This window comes from Ovis aries, chromosome 1 (assembly GCF_016772045.2).
Source record: "Ovis aries strain OAR_USU_Benz2616 breed Rambouillet chromosome 1, ARS-UI_Ramb_v3.0, whole genome shotgun sequence".
Classification (NCBI taxonomy): domain Eukaryota; kingdom Metazoa; phylum Chordata; class Mammalia; order Artiodactyla; family Bovidae; genus Ovis; species Ovis aries.
The window spans coordinates 61,560,803-61,579,838 of NC_056054.1; the positions used below are offsets into that span (position 1 = coordinate 61,560,803).

Here is a 19,036-nt window from a genome sequence, read left to right on the forward strand (position 1 = left end):
TTCTGTCCTTTATTGTGCTCATCTTTGCATGAAATTTTCCCTTGGTGTCTCTAATTTTCTTGAAGAGATCTCTAGTCTTTCCCATTCTTTTGTTTTCCTCTATTTGCATTGATCACTGAAGAAGACTTTCTTATCTCTCCTTGCTATTCTTTGGAACTCTGCATCCAGATGTGTATATCTTTTCTTTTCTCCTTTGCCTTAACTTTTCTTCTTTTCTCAGCTATTTGTAAGGCCTCCTCAGACAACCATTTTGCCTTTTTGCATTTCTTATTCTTGGGGATGGTCTTGATCCCTGCCTCCTGCATAATGTCATGAACCTCCATCCGTAGTTCTTCAGGCTCTCCTTCAGATCTAATCCCTTGAATCTATTTCTCACTTCCACTGTATAATTATAAGGAATTTGATTTAGGTCATACTTGAATGGTCTAGTGGTTTTCCCTACTTTCTTCAATTTCAATCTGAATTTGGCAATAAGGAGTTCATGATCTGAGCCACAACCAGCTCCCGGTCTTGTTTTTGCTGACTGTATAGAGAGCTTCTCCATCTTTGGTTGCAAAGAATATAATCAATCTGATTTCAGTGTTGATCATCTGGTGATGTCCATGTGTAGAGTCTTCTCTTGTGTTGTTGGAAGAGGGTGTTTGTTATGACCAGTGTATTCTCTTGGCAAAACTCTAGAAGCAAGAGAGTTCCAGAAAAATATCTACTTCTGTTTTATTGACTATGCCAAAGCCTTTGACTGTGTAGATCACAACAAAGTGTGGAAAATTCTTAAAGAGATGGGAATACCAGACCACCTGACTTGCCCCTTGAGAAATCCATATGCAGGTAGAAGTAACAGTTAGAACTGAACATGGAACAACTAACTGGTTCCAAATCGGCAAAGGAGTATGTCAAGGCTGTATATTGTCACCCTGCTTATTTAACTTATATGCAAACTACATCCGGAGAAGGCAATGGCACACCACTCTAGTACTCTTGCCTGGAAAATCCCATGGACAGAGGAGCCTGGTAGGCTGCCGTCTATGGGGTCGCACAGAGTCGAACATGACTGAAGCGACTTAGCAGCAGCAGCAGCAGCAGGGTACATCGTGAGAAATGCTGGGCTAGATGAAGCACAAGCTGAAATCACAAGCTGGGAGAAATATCAATGACCTCAGATATACAAATGACACCACCGTTATGGCTGAAAGCAAAGAGGAACTAAAGAGCCTCTTGATGAAAGTGAAAGAGGAGAGTAAAAAAGTTGGCGTAAAACTCAGTACTCAGGAAACTAAGATCATGGCATCTGGTCCCATCACTTCATGGCAAATGGATGGTGAAACAGTGAAAACAGTGACAGGCTCTATTTGGGGGGGTTCCAAAATCACTGCAGATGGTGACTGCAGCCATGAAATTAAAGGACACTTGCTCCTTGAAAGAAAAGTTATGACCTACCTAGACAGCATATTAAAAAGCAGAGACGTTACTTTGCCAACAAAGGTCCATCTAGTCAAAGCTATGGTTTTTCCAGTGGACATATATGGATGTAAGAGTTGGACCATAAAGAAAGCTGAGTACCAAAGAACTGATGCTTTTGAACTGTGGTGTTGGAGAAGATTCTTGAGAGTCCCTTGGACTGCAAAGAGATCCAACCAGTCCATCCTAAAGGAAAAAAGAAAGAAAGAAAAAGAAAGTGAAGTTGCTCAGTTGTGTCCCACTCTTTGTGACCCCATGACCGTAGCCCACCAGGGTCCTCTGTCCATGGAATTCTTCAGGCAAGAATACTGGAGTGGGTTGTCATTTCCTTATCCAGGGGATCTTCCTAACCCAGGGTTCGAACATGGGCCTCTCCCGCATTGCAGGCAGATGCTGTAACATCTGAGCCACCATGAAAGCCCCAGATCAGTCCTGAATATTCAGTGGAAGAACTGATGCTGCAGCTGACACTCCAATACTTTGGTCACCTGATGCAAAGTGACTCATCTGAAAAGACCCTGAAGCTGGGAAAGATTGAAGGTGGGAGTATAAGGGGACAACAGAGGATGAGATGGTTGGATGGCCTCACCGACTCAATGGACATGAGTTTCAGTAAACTCTGGGAGTTGGTGATGGACAGGGAGGTCTGGCATGCTGCAGTCCATGGGGTCACAAAGAGTGGGACACGACTGAGCGACTGAACTGAACTGAACTGATTCTCTGTATTTAAAAGAAAAAGAGACTGCTTCCAGAAAAAGAAGAGGTGAAATGGAAAACTTTAGGAAAGAGGTGATCATCAGTTTGGATTTTGACAGATAAATATTTGATCTTGCAAAAATGTTGGGTGGGAGAAGCTTTCTGAGTAGAGAAAGGAGAATGAGCATGGAAGTGGCTAAGCAGGCAACTACAGAAAAGTGACTGGTTCAGTTTTTACTGGAGCATTGATTGTGTGAAAGGGAATAGTAGACAATTGTAAATGTAGGTTGTTGAAGGTCTTGAATGCCAGATTAATGCATTTGGATTTTTTTTTTCCTGAAACTTTTGTAGTTTTTGAGCAGAAGATAACATGATGAGAGTCTTAAGAAACCAGAGACAGGAATTGTAACCAGGAGTCTTACAGTGGCTATGCAAAGATAAGAAGAGTCTCAGGAACAGGCTGGCTCTCAGATTTCATCTACTACTATTTTCTTCTTGGTTCTACATTTTAGCCACAAAAATCTTCCTGTGGTCCTCACATGAAGCCAAACTCACATCTATTTCATCATCTTTGTACCTGCCTGGAAATCACTTCCCCCGATTTTCAAATAGATTGCTTCTTTTTTTCATAATTCAGTTCTCAGTTCAATTATTGTCTTTTTTTTTTTAAACAGGCCTTCCCTGACCACCTAATTTTTAGATATTCTTTCTCTGAATTACTCTCTATTACATCACTCCATTTTATTTTCATAAATCACATATCACCTTAAATCATGTTTATTTTAACATCTGCTCTCCAAGTAGAATATAAGCTACCTGAGAGCAGGGACTTCACATTGTTTACTATCCCCTATAGAACACTACCTGATACATAGTATGCCTTCCATAATTGTTGAATGAATAAACAAGTAACAAATTAACTCTGTGGGTCTAACATTTAGGAAGTAAAGTTTACAAAGTTGGATTCTGGAACTAGATTACCTGGTTTTGCGTCCCAATTTGGAAACTTCCTATTTCTACAATCTTAGGCAAAATACTTAACCTCTCTTTGCCTCATTCTCATCTGTGCCTCATATAGACAATATGTATGCCTATCACGTGGAACTGTGAGGATTAACTGAGCTTTATATGTAAGTGTAAAGCATTTAGAATAGGCCCTGGCACATAGTAAGTCCATGCAAGTGAGAGCCATAATTACTGTTGTTAAATGACATAGAGTTTCAATTATGTTTAGCACACTGACTAGAAGTAGGATATATTCTAACCTTTTCTAGAATCTAGCTTAGTTACCAGCTTTAGTACCAACTGTTTGATGTGATTTTTATATCACAGATATATGCCTTCTGCAAAACAGTGAGGTTAAAGAAAATGCTACAAAAGCTTTAATTATTTTTTCATTTGTTTGTAGGTGAAGACAAAGCAAGAATCAGAACTGAAACTCAAATCATTTGTTCCTCCATATGTGTGTAATTTGACATTTTAAATTTATGCCAATTTTTTATCTTATTGCTTTTTAAACTATAAACTAATTTTTAAATTTCCTGTATGTTTTAGGCTCTTCAACCAGAATTATATTTGCTTCCTATAATGGATCATTTAGGAAATATTTATTCAGCATCAGCAGCAGTTTCTTTAGATGAACAGCAGACTAACAATGGTGTTGCTGAGCCTGACGGAATAATACACAGACCACTTAGTATAACTCCATCAAAGGAAGAACCTGGAACAGATCCTAGTTTTTTAGAAAATGCTTTGAAAGAACTTCTTGACAAGAATCAGGAAGAAGGTGATTTCAACTGGAATGAAGTAGTTATAGTACATTTTAATAGTCAAGTCTGAGCAAACTCTGGGCAAATCTAGCCTTACAAATACAGGCAATATAATAGGAAAGCTCCAATTCAATTTGGGAATTTTTAAAAATAGTTGTACGAGTTGGGAGGAAAAATAAAGACTAATCTAAATAATATGCTAAAATAAAATCAAAATACAACACAAAGTCTACCACCTTTTATAATAGTTTCAGATAAAGTTAAGGCTAAAGGAGAAGGAAAGTGATTGTTACATAAAACCTTATTGTTTTAAGTTCAGAAGTATCTTATCCAGGCAAACAGTATCAGGCCAAAGCAAAATAACTTTAATATTGGGAGACATTTGTATTTCAGACTAAAAATTTTTGTATGATTACACATACCAACTTACTGGTAATTTAGTTCTCAAAAAGTGGTAGGTTTTTAAAAAATCAAAATTAAACTTAGATAAATTAAGCTGGTACTGCTGCTAAGTCACTTCAGTCGTGTCCGACTCTGTGCGACCCCGTAGACAGCAGCCCACCAGGCCTCCCTGTCCCTGGGATTCTCAAGGCAAGAACACTTGAGTGGATTGCCATTTCCTTCTCCAATGCATGAAAGTGAAAAGTGAAAGTGAAGTCGCTCAGTTGTGTCTGACTCCTAGCGACCCCATGGACTGCAGCCTACCAGGCTCCTCCATCCATGGGATTTTCCAGGCAAGAGTACTGGAGTGGGGTGCCATTGCCTTCTCCCAAGCTGGTACTAACTACACTCTAAGAATATATTGAAATAAGTCAGTTGGATTTTTTTTACCTGGTTGCATACAGCAAATAAACTGTGATAGAAAACCAAATATACTAAAAATTTATGAATTAAATGAATCCCCCCTCAATTAATGACAACAGTCTTTACAGCTTCAAAATACACTTATTCTTAATTAGTTGCATTTTTATTCATCTTCGGTTATAACAATTATTGCATTCTGCATTCTAAGTTTATACTATGCCTAGTGATATTCCAAACTTAGCCCCTTCTTGTGTGTGTGTGTGTGTGTTTGTGTGTGTGTGTGTTTGTGCTTAACCTTAGGTACATTTAACATGGGCTTCCCAAGTGGCACAGTGATAAAGAATCGCCTGCCAATTCAGGAGACACAAGCAACACGGGTTCTATCCCTGGATTGGGAAGGCCCCTGGAGGAGGAAATGGCAACCCGCTCTAGTATTCTTGCCTGGAAAATCCCAAGGACAGAGGAGCCTGAGGCTACAGTCCATGGGGTCTCAAAAGAATCAGAAAAGACTGAGCATACACACATTTAATGTGATCAGTGAGAGGCTTTACCTTATTTTTTTTATCTAGGTATATCCCTGCAGTTATATATATGGCTTTCAGTCATGGTATCAATTAGAGGTTAAATGAAAAAACACCTGGGAAAAAAGTTAATTGTGGAATTCCAGTAGTCTTGAAAAGTACAAGATTGAGTAACTAACGAAGTAGGCAATTACCCTACATAAAGTTATGAGTAGTATCATATTTTATACCCTAGGCTACTGGCCAAGTCCCTGAACTATGCTACTTGTACAAAACCCCAAAAAAAAGTATTTTATTAAGAATATTTAATCATGAATTTTGTGTAATTGTAATTTTTAAATAGTGTTAATTTCTTGGTACTTCACATCAAAAAAATTAACTATAATTTAACTGAGAGCCTAGTGTATGCCCGTTTTAAAAAGTTCTAGAAACGTCAACAACTATTAAGAAGAAAATAAGGATTAACAATAGTTTCACCATCCAGAGATAGCTGTTGTAAAATGAAAGTGAAAATTGCTCAGTTGTGTTTGACTCTTTGCAACCCATGGACTATATATAGTGCATGGAATTCTCCAAGCCAGAATACTGGAGTGGATAGCTTTTCCGTTCTCCAGGGGATCTTCCCACCCAGGGATCAAACCCAGGTCTCCCACACTGCAGGCAGTTTATTTACAAGCTGAGCCACAAGGGAAGCCGATAGCTATTAGTATCTGTTAGTATTTTGGTGTATATTCCTGCAATTTTTTTTTAGTTCATATAAATATTTTTTAACTTTTGAAAAATGAGAATACATACAAACTCTTTTAAATCCTCTTTTAGAAAATGTCATAGACATTTCATGCCAATAAATATAGATCTACATCATTATAGAATTCTCTTGTGGTATGTTTGTTTATATAACCTTGATTTAATATTCTTACTATTATGAATGGTGCTATAAGCAACACTTTTCTAAATACAATGCTTTTATTCTAAATAAATTCTAAATTTATGCATTCTAAATACATGCATTTATCCTATTATCTTTTTAGAAGTTTAATGGCTGTTTCTCAGGGAATGTGTTTTGTTTGTTTGTTATTCTTATATTCATCTGTTTTCTTTTTTAGATTCTATGTATAGTGAGTGAAGTGAAGTTGCTCAGTCGTGTCCGACTCTTTGCGACCCCATGGACTGTAGCCTACCAGGCTCTGAAGAGCCTCTCAGTCCATGGAATTTTCCAGGCAAGAGTACTGGAGTGGGTTGCCATTTCCTTCTCCAGGGGATCTTCCCAACCCAGAGATCGAACCCAGGTCTCCCGCACTGCAGGCAGACGCTTTACCGTCTGAGCCACCAGGGATGTATAAATGATAACATATAGTATTTGTCTTTCTCTGACTGGCATATTTCACTATGCTTCTTAAAAGAGCTTTCCAACCTTGTGTGCCTCTTTCTGGTGAATCTTCCTCCTTCCCCAGTAAAAAGAGTACTCTGATTTTTTTTTAAATTATATATTTTTTGCAGTGCTGAGTCTGTTGCTGTGTGCGGGCTTTCTCTAGTTGCAGTCAGCAGGGGTTACTCTCTAGTCACAGTGCACGGTCTTCTTATTGTGGTGGCTTCTCTTGTTGCAGAGCACTGGCTCTAGGGTGTGTGGGCTTCAGTAGTTGTGGCGCACAGGCTTGGATGCCTCATGGAATGTGAATCTTCCCAGACCAGGGATCGAGCCCATGTCCCCTGCATTGGCTGGTGGATTCCAAACCAGTGACCACCAGGGAAGTCCTACTTGATTTTTTGAGATAATTATTTTCTTACTTTTTTTATAGTTTTATTACAACCTCAATATGTATTCCTTAATAATAATTTAGTTTTGTTCTTTTTGAATTTTATTTATAATCATATTGAAACTTTTTTCTTTTACTTGGCATTATAACTGAAAGATTCAACAATGTTGTCATGTATAATGCTATTTCATTTCTTTTTACTGTTGTATAATATTTTCTTATATGATCATATCATGATTTATTTACCTATTCTGCTGACAGACAATTGGTTTCCAATTTGGGGCTATTACAAATATGCTATTTTGTACATTCTTGTACATGAGTCCTAAATGCATATGTGCAAAAGGATCTCAAAAAAGTATACCTAGAATTAGCATTGTATGTACACGTTCAACTTTACTAAATAATTTCCATGTGTTTTCCAAAGTGACTGTACCCAATAACAAAAAGTTGTTTCTAAAAGTTGTATCAAAAAGTTCCCGTTGAACCATAATCTTACTGTCAGACTACATTCTGGATAATTTAGTCACCTCTTTCTTCCAAATCTACCTTACCAATTCTCTTTTTCAGTTCAGTTCAGTCGCTCAGTCGTGTCCGACTCTTTGCGACCCCATGAATCGCAGCACACCAGACCTCCCTGTCCATCACCAACTCCCAGAGTTCACTCAGATTCACGTCCATCGAGTCAATGATGCCATTCAGCCATCTCATCCTCTGTCATCCCCTTCTTCTCCTGCCCTCAATCCCTCCCAGCATCAAAGTCTTTTCCAATGAGTCAACTCTTCGCATGAGGTGGCTAAAATACTGGAGTTTCAGCTTTAGATTCCTTCCAAAGAAATCCCAGGGCTGATCTCCTTCACAATGGACTGGTTGGATCTCCTTGCAGTCCAAAGGACTCTCAAGAGTCTTCTCCAACACCACAGTTCAAAAGCATCAATTCTTCAGCACTCAGCCTTCTTCACAGTCCAACTCTCATATCCATACATGACCACTGGAAAAACCATAGCCTTGACTAGACGGACCTTATTTGGCAAAGTAATGTCTCTGCTTTTGAATATGCTATCTAGATTGGTCATAACTTTTCTTCCAAGGAGTAAGCGTCTTTTAATTTCAAGGCTGCAGTCACCATCTGCAGTGATTTTGGAGCCCGAAAAGATAAAGTCTGACACTGTTTCCACTGTTTCCCCATCTATTTCCCATGAAGTGATGGGACCGGATGCCATGATCTTCGTTTTCTGAATGTTGAGCTTTAAGCCAACTTTTTCACTCTCCTCTTTCACTTTATCTGCTATTAAATCCTTACACTGAATTTATAATTCCAAATTATTTATTTCTCTTTTCTAGTCATTCTCTTTGCTTAAACATTTCTTCATATTTTTCATGGCCGTTTGGATTTGTCTTCATTCAAGTGTTTTGCCTATTTTATGTTCTCTTAAATATTGACTCATTTTGTCATTGTTGTTCAGTCAGTCGCTCAGTCATATCTGGCTCTTTGCAACTCCATGGACTGCAGAATATCGGGCCTCTCTGTCCTTCACCATCACCCACAGCCTACTCAAACTCATGTCCATTAAGTCAGAGATGCCATCCAACCATCTTATCCTCTGTCATCCCCTTCTCCTGCCTTCAATCTTTCCCGGCATCAGCGTCTTTTCTAATGAGTCAGTTCTTCGCATCAGGCAACCAAAGTATTGGAGTTTTTCGGCTTCAGCATCAGTCCTTCCAATGAATATTCAGGACTGATTTCCTTTAGGATTGACTGGTTTGATCTCCTTGCAGTGTAAGGGACTCTCAAGAGTCTTCTTCAGCATCACAGTTCAAAAGCATCAATTCTTTGGCACTCAGTTTTCTTTATGGTCCAACTCTCACATCCATATATGACTACTAGAAAAACCATAGCTTTGACTAGATGGACCTTTGTTGGCAAAGTAATGTCTGTGCTTTTTAATATGCTCTCTAGATTGGTCATAGCTTTTCTTCCAAGGAGCAAGCATCTTTTAATTTCAAGGCTGCAGTCACCATCTGCAGTGATTTTGGAGCCCCCCAAAATAAAGTGTGTCACTGTTTCCACTGTTTCCCCATCTATTTGCCATGAAGTGATGGGACCGGATGCCATGATCTTAGTTTTCTGAATGTTGAGTTTTAAGCCAGCTTTTTCACTCTCCTCTTTCACTTTCATCAAGAGGCTCTTTAGTTCCTCTTTGCTTTCAGCCATAAAGGTGGTATCATCTGCGTATCTGAGGTTATTGATATTTCCCCTGGCAGTCTTGGTTCCAGCTTGTGCTTCATCCAGCCCAGCATTTCTCATGATGTACTCTGCATGTAAGTTATTATAAGCAGGGTGACAATATGTACAGATATTTTTCCAGCATTTGTGTGTGTGTGTGTGTATGCATGTGGGTATATTTCTATGTAATTCACTCTAGATTTTAGTTTGTGGCTTGTCTTTTTATTCTCTTTATATTCTTTTAAGGAAAGGAATTCTTAAATTTTGTCAGCTGTTTTAACAATTATAGAGATGAGTGTTGACATTTTCAGCTTTGTTTTCTTTTGTGCATTTTGAAGCTCTGTTATGAGATGTGTGCACAATTTAAGATTGTTATGTTTTCTTGAAAAAAATTGACTTCTATGTTATATGTAATGTTTCTCTTTATGTCTGGTAATGGTCTTCAATTTGAAATTCACTTAGTCAGATATTAATATAATCATTCTAGCTTTCTTTTGATTAATTTTTTGATGGTATATCTTTTTCTATTTCACTTTTATCTGACTTTATATTCAAAATGGGTTTCCTGTAAACAACATACATTTATACCTTACTTTTTAATCCAGTTTGACCATCTATACCTTTTATTAATATTAGGCATGTTTAGACCATTTACATTTAATGTAATTACTGATGTGGTTGGTTTTAAATGTACCATTTTATTATTTATTTTCTATTTGTCTCATCTGTTTTCTGTTTCTTCCTTGGCTTTTTTTTTTTTTTTTGATTGAGTAGTTTTTTTTTTTTATTCAATTTTATCTCCACCATTGGCTCATTAGTTATTCCTCATTTTAAAAAGCATTTAGTGGTTACTGTAGGTTGATGGTCAGAAAACACCTTTCTTTTTTAAATTTAAATCCATGCCCTATGGCTTATTTTTTTAATAAATAAACTTTTACTTGAACACAGCCATGCCCTTTCATTTACATATTGTCAATGACTGTTTTTGCACTGCAATGATAGAGTTGAACAGTTGTGACAAAGACCATGGTCTACTAGCCTGAAATATTTGCTGTCTGTATCTTTAAGTAGTGTCTCTAGCATATACATTATATACACTTAAATTTGAAGTATACTTTCAATTATATACAACTTCATATATAGTATAAGAAGCTTACAGTAATATACTTCTATTCCCTCCCTCAAATCTTTTGTGCTATTGTTAGACATCTTACCCCATGTATGTTACAAACTCCATAATACATTTTTATGGTTTTTGCTCTTACTGTGCATTATCTTTTAAAGAAATTTTTAAAAGGGGGAAATGACTTTTTTAAATTTAGCAGAGAATTTCTTTCCCCTAACCTAGTAGTAGTAGTAAACCAATGCTTTGTATGTTTGTGATCCTGGGCTCAAGATGGCCCTGCCAGCTTTTGCTTCCATTCTTCCTTTAGGCTTTATCTAAGACTAGGAGTGGGAAGATTTCCTATACCCTCCTCAGTAATAAAAATTTACAAGGCTGAAATTGGTGGAAGAGGAGTTACCTATTTTTTCCTCTAGGGTATATGGCTTTTGCAAGTATTCTTCCTCCAGAGCCAGTGGATTTTTGTCCAATCCCTGTGATGGGAGAGTTTTGTGCTCCTTTCCCATTGGCTTAAGGCTCTTGCTTTCTGTGAGAAAAGAGTGTTAAGAAAGATAGGGTTTCTTATTCACACACATTCATACCTGTGTGTCACAGATGACTCTTTTGGGTCTCCTGCCCTACCCCCAGTCTTTCTTATGAGTGTGTGATACAGGTACATGGAAAGGACCTTGCTATGAATATTGACTACCTTTTGTGTCTGGGGATCCTAGAAATTCCTATCTTAGTAGCCCATATTAGCCTTTAGAATTCCTTAAAATTTTATCTCTTTTGTTTTTTACTTCTTCCTTTATTTTTTTCTTAATATTTATTTATTTTTGGCCATGCTAGGTCTTCATTGTTCTGTGGACTTTTCTCCAGTTATGGCAAGCAGGGACTACTCTCTAGTGGTGTGTGGGTTTCTCATTGCGGTGGCTTCTCTTGTTGTGGAGCACAGGCTGTAGAGCACAGACAGGTTCAATAGCTGTGATGCATAGGCTTAGTTGCACCATGGTATGAGGGATCCTCCTGGATCAGGGATTAAACTCATGTCTCCTGCATTGGCAGATGGATTCTTTACCACTGGGCCATCAAGGAAGCCTCCTTTTTACTTCTTCAAACAATCACAATTACTTCCTCCAATGCTCTGCCAAAAATGAAACATCTTATTTTCTCCTTGGAGGAAATTAGAATCTAATTTCTTATAAACTTAACTCTGATGAGTCCAGTTATTATTTTATAGATTGTGTTTTTCTCCTTGTTGGGCTGGGAGCAGTTTTGTCTTTCTATATCCTCAGCAAAAGTGGATCTGCAGTTCTTTAGTCAAGTTTGTCAGCATTTTCTTTCATGGTTAGTGCTGCTCTGTATTAAGATGTCTCCTTTAAAAAATCCCTTTTCTACCCTGAGAGCATGGAGATATGGTTCTGTATTATATTACAAATATTTTATGGTTAGCTTTTCACATTTAGTTCATTAATATACCAGGAATTTATTTTTATGTGTGATGTGAGATGAAGTTCCTTAATTTTTATCATATGTGCACTATCATTTATTGATGATAGTTGTAGTGTCTTAAAATTGTCAGATTGCTCTTTAGTGGTGCTTGAGAATACAAAATATCTGAGCTCTAACATTGTGATATTATCAAAATATAACTGGTAAAAATATGCACAGTATATTCCATTGGTTCTTTAATGAAGAAGAAAAGATGTATTTCTTATTTTTTCATATTAAAATGGATAGTCGTTTCTATTAGTTATCTTTTATTCTTTTACAGCACTACACATCTCTATATTTTTTGACATGCCTCAACTTTATCATGTTTAATCTTTGATTGTTGTTGCCCCCAAGCCAGTACACTTTCTTATTTCTTTCATTCCATCATTCTTCCAGTTGCTCAGACTTAAAGCTTTGAAAATTTCATTATTGTAAAATGATAGATTCTTAGTTTAAAGGAAACTTAAAAACCATCTTGAGTGGCCTTCTGCTTATATCTCCTTTCTAGTCTATCTTCTAGACTGCCATCAGCATCATTCTTCTTGTTACAAGTTGGATTATTTATCTTCCTACTTAAAAACCCTTGAAAGAGTCACTGATTAAGCCCCCTTAAAAAGGCATAGAGAACTATTCATACTCTTGACTTCAGATCCGGGTTACAAATGTTGGGCCATGCAGCCCAATTCCAGAAGGCTTTCTTCACATAGATTATGATATGAATGGAGCTTTCAGACTTTGTTTAATGTGGTAGTTGATCGGTAAAGCATCTGCCTGCAATGCAGGAGACCCAGGTTTGATTCCTGGGTCAGGAAGATCCCCTGGAGAAGGAAATGGCAATCCACTCCAGCACTCTTGCCTGGAAAATCCCATGGATGGAGGAGCCTGGTAGGCTACAGTCCACGGGGTCACAAAGAGTCAGACACGACTGAGCGAGTTCACTTTCACTTTCATTAGTAATAGTACTATTATTATTGCCTGGAAAATTCCATGGACAGAGGAGCCTGGCAGGCTATATATAGTCCATGGGGTGGCAAAGAGTTGAATACAACTAAGCAACTGAGTACACACACACACACACGCTATTATTATTATAGTTTGGTGGTAGGAAAGGGAGGAAGAAACACCACGTAGTACAACTGGAGGTACATAGGGATTTAGCTGCAAAATCCTTGTTTGCAAAGCTAAAAAGTTTTGCAGGTAATGGGAAGCCATTTGAAGTTTTTAACAGGAATGGTGTAATTGGATTTCAGTTCCAGAAAAACAATGTGGGAGACAATATGGAAAATAGACTGAGGTGATAAAGACCTGAACTGGGAAATGCTATGGAATGGAAATCAGAACTTGAAGTCTTAAGACTTCTAACGATTGCATACTGTGCAGAAAGTGTTTTCTATGCACTATTACCATTTTAGAGCTAAGGAAACTGAAGTGAGAAATAACTTACCTGAGGTCGCACATGCTGTGATAATGCCCGGACGGGAACACTTATATGTTTGTGTATGTAAAATAACAAATGACATATGCTCTGTATTTATACCCCATGCTTCCCAGAGGAGGATCCTCAGAATACTATTTTAAAACATACTTTTGGCAAAAGCTTTTTAGAGATAACTAGATTTGAATAAAACTCAACTTACCTCACCTTGTATATATTGTACATAAAAAAAAGAAATCCTACAATAGGTGTGTGTCTTTATGGGATTTGTGTTCCTGTTAGGATTGCTTTAATCCAATTTTCCCCAAACTGAATTTACCAAAGAATTCTCCTTTTGTATAAACTAAAGGTTTCATGAAATTCAATTTGGAAATAATAAAGTTCATGGAGATATTGAAACATGGATAAGAATATATAGTATGTACATATAAAAATTTATTATTTTAGTATTTTCTTAATATTGTAAACTTTCTTTGCTATGGGTGGATATCAGCATCAGCTGGGGGAAAATCTACTCCAAATGAGAATCAGTTCGGAAATAATCAAACTGGAAATCCTGAATTGCCAGGATCACAGGAAGATTCAGATAATGATTATTTTAGCGACAGTAAAAGGTAATTAGTATGAATGTTGATTCTGCATGTCATAATCTATAAGAGTGAGATAGCCAGGGTACTGTCTTAGATTCTTCTAATTAAAACAAGGACCAAGTGAAGTTCATGACATTTTTAACTAAAACCCCCTTGATTCTGATGTTTACTGTTGTATGCTAGTATTTCCCTCCAATATAATGGGGGATAATGTATTGCTTAAATTTATTCTATTGTAATTATTTTGTCATCAGGAGCAACCTAAATGGCAGAAAAGTTTCTGTCCTCATTTTTGTTTCCTAGAATTAATTTTTCTGGCTCTTTTACATTCCTGGTTATGGTAAACTAATCATTATGCTTGTGTTTCACATTGGTATAATTTCAGTCAAAATTATAGTAGTTAAACCACAACTTTGCATACAGCCTTTTGAAATTAAAGTAAGGAATTTTATAAAAAATTATTCTCAAAATTACTATAAACAAAGTATGTTTATTAAATTTCCAGTTAGTTACCTTGCTATCAACATTGGACTGTAATTTGATTTTAGCTATAATGGACGAGTTTGAGCAAACACTGAAAGATAGAAGACAGGGAAACCTGGTGCACTGCAGTCCATGGGATCACAAGGAAATCAGACACAACTTAGCAACTGAACAACAACATAATGAAATATTATCTTATAATTCATGCTAAACATAGTTTATGTTAATCATTAATGAGTTTGAAAGATAACGTAATAGTTTTGAGATGACTTTAAAAATTTTTAATGTTATATTTGTGTTTATAGAATGTTAACCAATTAAAAACATGAAAAGCTAATATTCATGGAATCATTTTTAATATGACTTTCAATTTTATCATTCCCTTTTAAGTCAGTTTCTTTGGAAAAATGAAGATGATAGAGCTAATATCATTAGAAGAGAGGATAATCAGGTATGATTTCTAAATTTTTCTTAAATGTGATATTGTACCATATTTATACTGAAATTGAAATGAAACTGCAGATTAAAATGCCTAAGTTTTCTACCTAATACATTAGAGACAGGGGAGATAAACTTCGAGAAAATTCAGGAGCCTACCAATTCAGTGAAATTTCTGGGAGTTTTATGGTCTGGGATATATGTTGAGATATGCCCTTTAAAGTAAAAAACCAGGTATTTGAACCTTGCCCCAGCTACCATTGAAAATGAGTCACTCGATGTAGAGTCATTTGACCTCTTTCGAATTTGGAGATTTATTGCATTCAGATGTGTGGCTCCAATCTTTCCTTTTTTTTTTTTTTTTTTTTTTCAATTAAGTAATCTAAAAGACTACCAACTTTGGGCAGAAACAGCTCACAAAGTGATCCAAGAGACACAGCAAGCAGTGCTGCCAGTTGTGTGTTAACATTCATCTAGTCCAATGATACTTGATATGTAATAGGTTGGAATGCTGAATGGAGTCTGAGACAAGTCCTGGTAGAAGAATCACAGCTCAGAGCCTTTGCGTTTTGGAATAAAGGCATGCCATCTGCAGCAAATAATTGTTTTGTTGTTGCTGCTGCTGCTGCTGCTGCTGCTAAGTCGCTTCAGTCGTGTCCAACTCTGTGCGACCCCATAGATGGCCTCCTACCAGGCTCCTCTGTCCCTGGGATTCTCCAGGCAAGAACACTGGAGTGGGTTGCCATTTCCTTCTCCAATGCATGAAAGTGAAAAGTAAAAGTGAAGTCGCTCAGTTGTGTCTGACTCTTAAAACATGCTATCTTTACACTTGAAAATAAAATTTTTTCCACCTGGTGGGTACTGAATACTATTTCACTGTGGCCTGAATTTTAATTTCCCAGGTTACCCATACAGTTGGTTTGATCCTGTTTATATATTTTATGGGCTCCATTTTAATAACTTTTTTGAAAAACTACCTTTTCAAGTATTTGAAGTATATTTCTCTTATTGCAAATCAAGATACTAACTTCTCATTTCTTCTTATTTACATTTATTTGGTATACCTCATCTTCCTCCTCTACTTTTTTCCCCAACTTTTCTGGATTGCATTGTTTTAGGTACCTCTTTATAGACATCATAAAGTTGGGTTTCATTTTGTAAACAGTCTGAAAGTCATTTTCATTTAGTAGATGAATTATCTCCTTTTATGTTATGATGGGATTGATATATTTGACCTCAAATTTGTCATTTTACTTTGCTATAGTTACTATGTGGCTTATTTGTACTTTCCCCCTTCCTCGTATGTAGGAAGGTTGAATCTTATTCTAGTGTTTACCTTCATACTAATATAAATTTTTGTTAGGATTCCTCACCCTCCTTTTTCCTTTTTTAAAATTTATGCTTCTTCAAAAATTTCAAATTTTTGATTCGTTACCTCTAAAATTATCCTCTGACTCCTACCTTACATTCAAGGTGATTAAAAAGTCATCCCTCTCTCTTTTCTTCCCTCATATACTTTTAGTTGTATCATTTCTACTTTGCCAAAGAACAGAACATTTATGGGCTGTGCTTCTTGTCTTCTCCTCACCCTTGTTTTAGTCTCAGATCTATAATTAAATACGTTCAACACTTTCTGCCAGTTCTTTTGCACAAGATTTTTCAATCATTTCCTGGCTGGGTTAAGTTCCACTTATTTAAAAACAGCTCCTACATACAATATTCCCTTACTTCTTCCATATTTAAATCTGTCTAGAGCAGGAATAGACAAACAAGGCTCAAAGCCAGTTTAGTGAAGCATGGGACCTAAAAAAAATTTTTTTTAAGTTGGAAAAAGAAGAATTATGACAGATACCATTTGTGGCCTAAAAAACCTAAATTATTTATTCTGAGGCCTTTTACAGAAGTTTGCTCATCCCTGCTTTGAGCCTTGATACTTGAGGGATAGCTCGATTGTCTGTAACATCCTCGGCTTATGCAATTTTTCCTTGAATTTATTTAAATGTTCCCCTATTGATGTCTTATTCTATTTATTACTATTAAGAAGTGTGATGCCAAATTGATTTTATTTTCCTTGTAAATTGGTTTGGGTATTTTCTTCTGGAAGGCCAGAGTATTCTTTTAATGTGTAGTAGTTTTATCAGGCTGTACTTCAGTTGAAAGTTCTAGGTCTGGTTTTTATGAGTACCTAATGGTTACAGTGGAGAAGGCAATGACAACCCACTTCAGTACTCTTGCCTGAAAAATCCCATGGATGGAGGAGGCTGGTAGGCTGCAGTCCATGGGGTTGCTAGGAGTTGGACACGACTGAGTGACTTCACTTTCACTTTTCACTTTCATGCATTGGAGAAGGAAATGGCAACTCACTCCAGTATTCTTGCCTGGAGAGTCCCAGGGATGGGGAAGCCTGGTGGGCTGCCATCTATGGGGTTGCACAGAGCCGGACACGACTGAAGCGACTCAGCAGCAGCAGCAGCAGCAGAGGCTCCTTTTAGGGCTTCCCTGGTGACTCAGCTGGTAAAGAATTCACCTGCAATGTGGGAGACCTGGGTTAAATCCCTGGGTTGGGAAGATCCTCTGAAGAAGGGAACAGCTACCCACTCCAGTATTCTGATCTGGAGAATTCCATGGACTGGGGAATCCAGTCCGTGGGGTCGCAAAAAGTCAGACATGACTGAGCAACTTTCACTAGTGGGCCCTTTCAGTATGAAAATCAAGACTTCTTTTATTTCAACAAATTATAGATCTGGAAAACAATATAAATGCAGATCAATTCCATGTTTTTTGTTTTTTGTTTTTTTCAGGGACCCCAGTTTGTGTTTTTTGGTTCTTCTTTACCTACTATTTCTGTTACTTTCTCTCTGATCAAGTTTACCATTTCTTTTTTTTTTTTAATTGGAGGCTAATTACTTTACAATATTGTAGTGTTGTTTTTTTTCTTACCAAACATTGACATAAATCAGCCACAGGCACACATGTTTTCCCATCCAGAACTCCCCTCCCACCTCCTTCCCCACCCCATCCCCCAGGGTCATCCCAGTGCACCAGCCCTGAGCACCCTGTTTCATGCATCGAACCTGGACCAGCGATCCACTTCATATACAATATACACGTATCAGTGCTACCCTCTCAAATCATCCCACCCTCACCTTCTCCCACAGAGTCCAGAAGACTGTTCTTTACATCTATATCTCTTTTGCTATCTCGCATATAGGGTCATTGTTACCATATTTCTAAATTCCATATATATGCGTTAGTATACTGTATTGGTGTTTTTCTTTCTGACTTACTTCACTCTGTATAATAGGCTCCAGTTTCATCCATCTCATTAGAACTGATTCAAATGCATTCTTTTTAATGGCTGAGTAATATTCCATTGTGTATATGTACCATGGCTTTCTTATCCATTTGTCTGCCATTGGACATCTAGGTTGCTTCCATGTCCTGGCTATTATAAACAGTGCTGTAATGAATACTGGAGTATACGTGTCTCTTTCAATTCTGGTTTCCTTGGTGTGTGTGCCCAGCAGTGGGATTGCTGAGTAGTATGAAAGTTCTATTTCCAGTTTTTTAAAGAATCGCCACACTGTTCTCTATAGTGGCTGTACTAGTTTGCATTCCCACCAACAATGTAAGAAGGTTCCTTTTTCTCCACACCCTCTCCAGCATTTATTGTTTGTAGACTTTTTAATAGCAGCCATTCTGACTGGTGTGAGATGGTACCTCACTGTGGTTTTGATTTGCATTTCTCTGATAATAAGTGATGTTGAGCATCTTTTCATGTGTTTGTTAGCCATCTGTATGTCTTCCTTGGAGAAATGTCTGTTTAGTTCTTTGACCCATTTTTTGATTGGGTCATTTATTTTTCTGGAATTGAGCTTCATGAGCTGCATGTATATTTTTGAGATTAATTCTTTGTCAGTTGTTTCGTTTGCTATTATTTTCTCCCATTCTGAAGGCTGTCTTTTCACCTTGCTTATAGTTTCCTTCATTGTGCAAATGCTTTTAAGTTTAATTAGGTCCCATTGTTTATTTTTGCTTTTATTTTCATTACTCTGGGAGCTGGGTCATAGAGGATCCTGCTGTGATTTATGTTAGAGAATGTTTTGCCTATATTTTCCTCTAGGAGTTTTATAGTTTCTGGTCTTACATTTAGATCTTTAATCCATTTTGAGTTTATTTTTGTATATGGTGTTAGAAAGTGTTCTAGTTTCATTCTTTTACAGGTGGTTGACCAGTTTTCCCAGCACCACTTGTTGAAGAGA

At 37.2% G+C, this 19,036-nt stretch overlaps 1 protein-coding gene across 1 annotated transcript in view; it reads left to right on the forward strand.

Annotated features, from left to right (window-relative positions):
• SPATA1 (spermatogenesis associated 1) overlaps window positions 1–19,036 on the forward strand; it is a 66,818-nt gene that overhangs the window by 21,143 nt on the left and 26,639 nt on the right. The window contains 4 exon segments of the mRNA XM_027973170.3: window positions 3,563–3,616; window positions 3,709–3,940; window positions 13,763–13,877; window positions 14,727–14,787. Coding sequence (XP_027828971.2) covers window positions 3,563–3,616; window positions 3,709–3,940; window positions 13,763–13,877; window positions 14,727–14,787 — 462 coding nt within the window.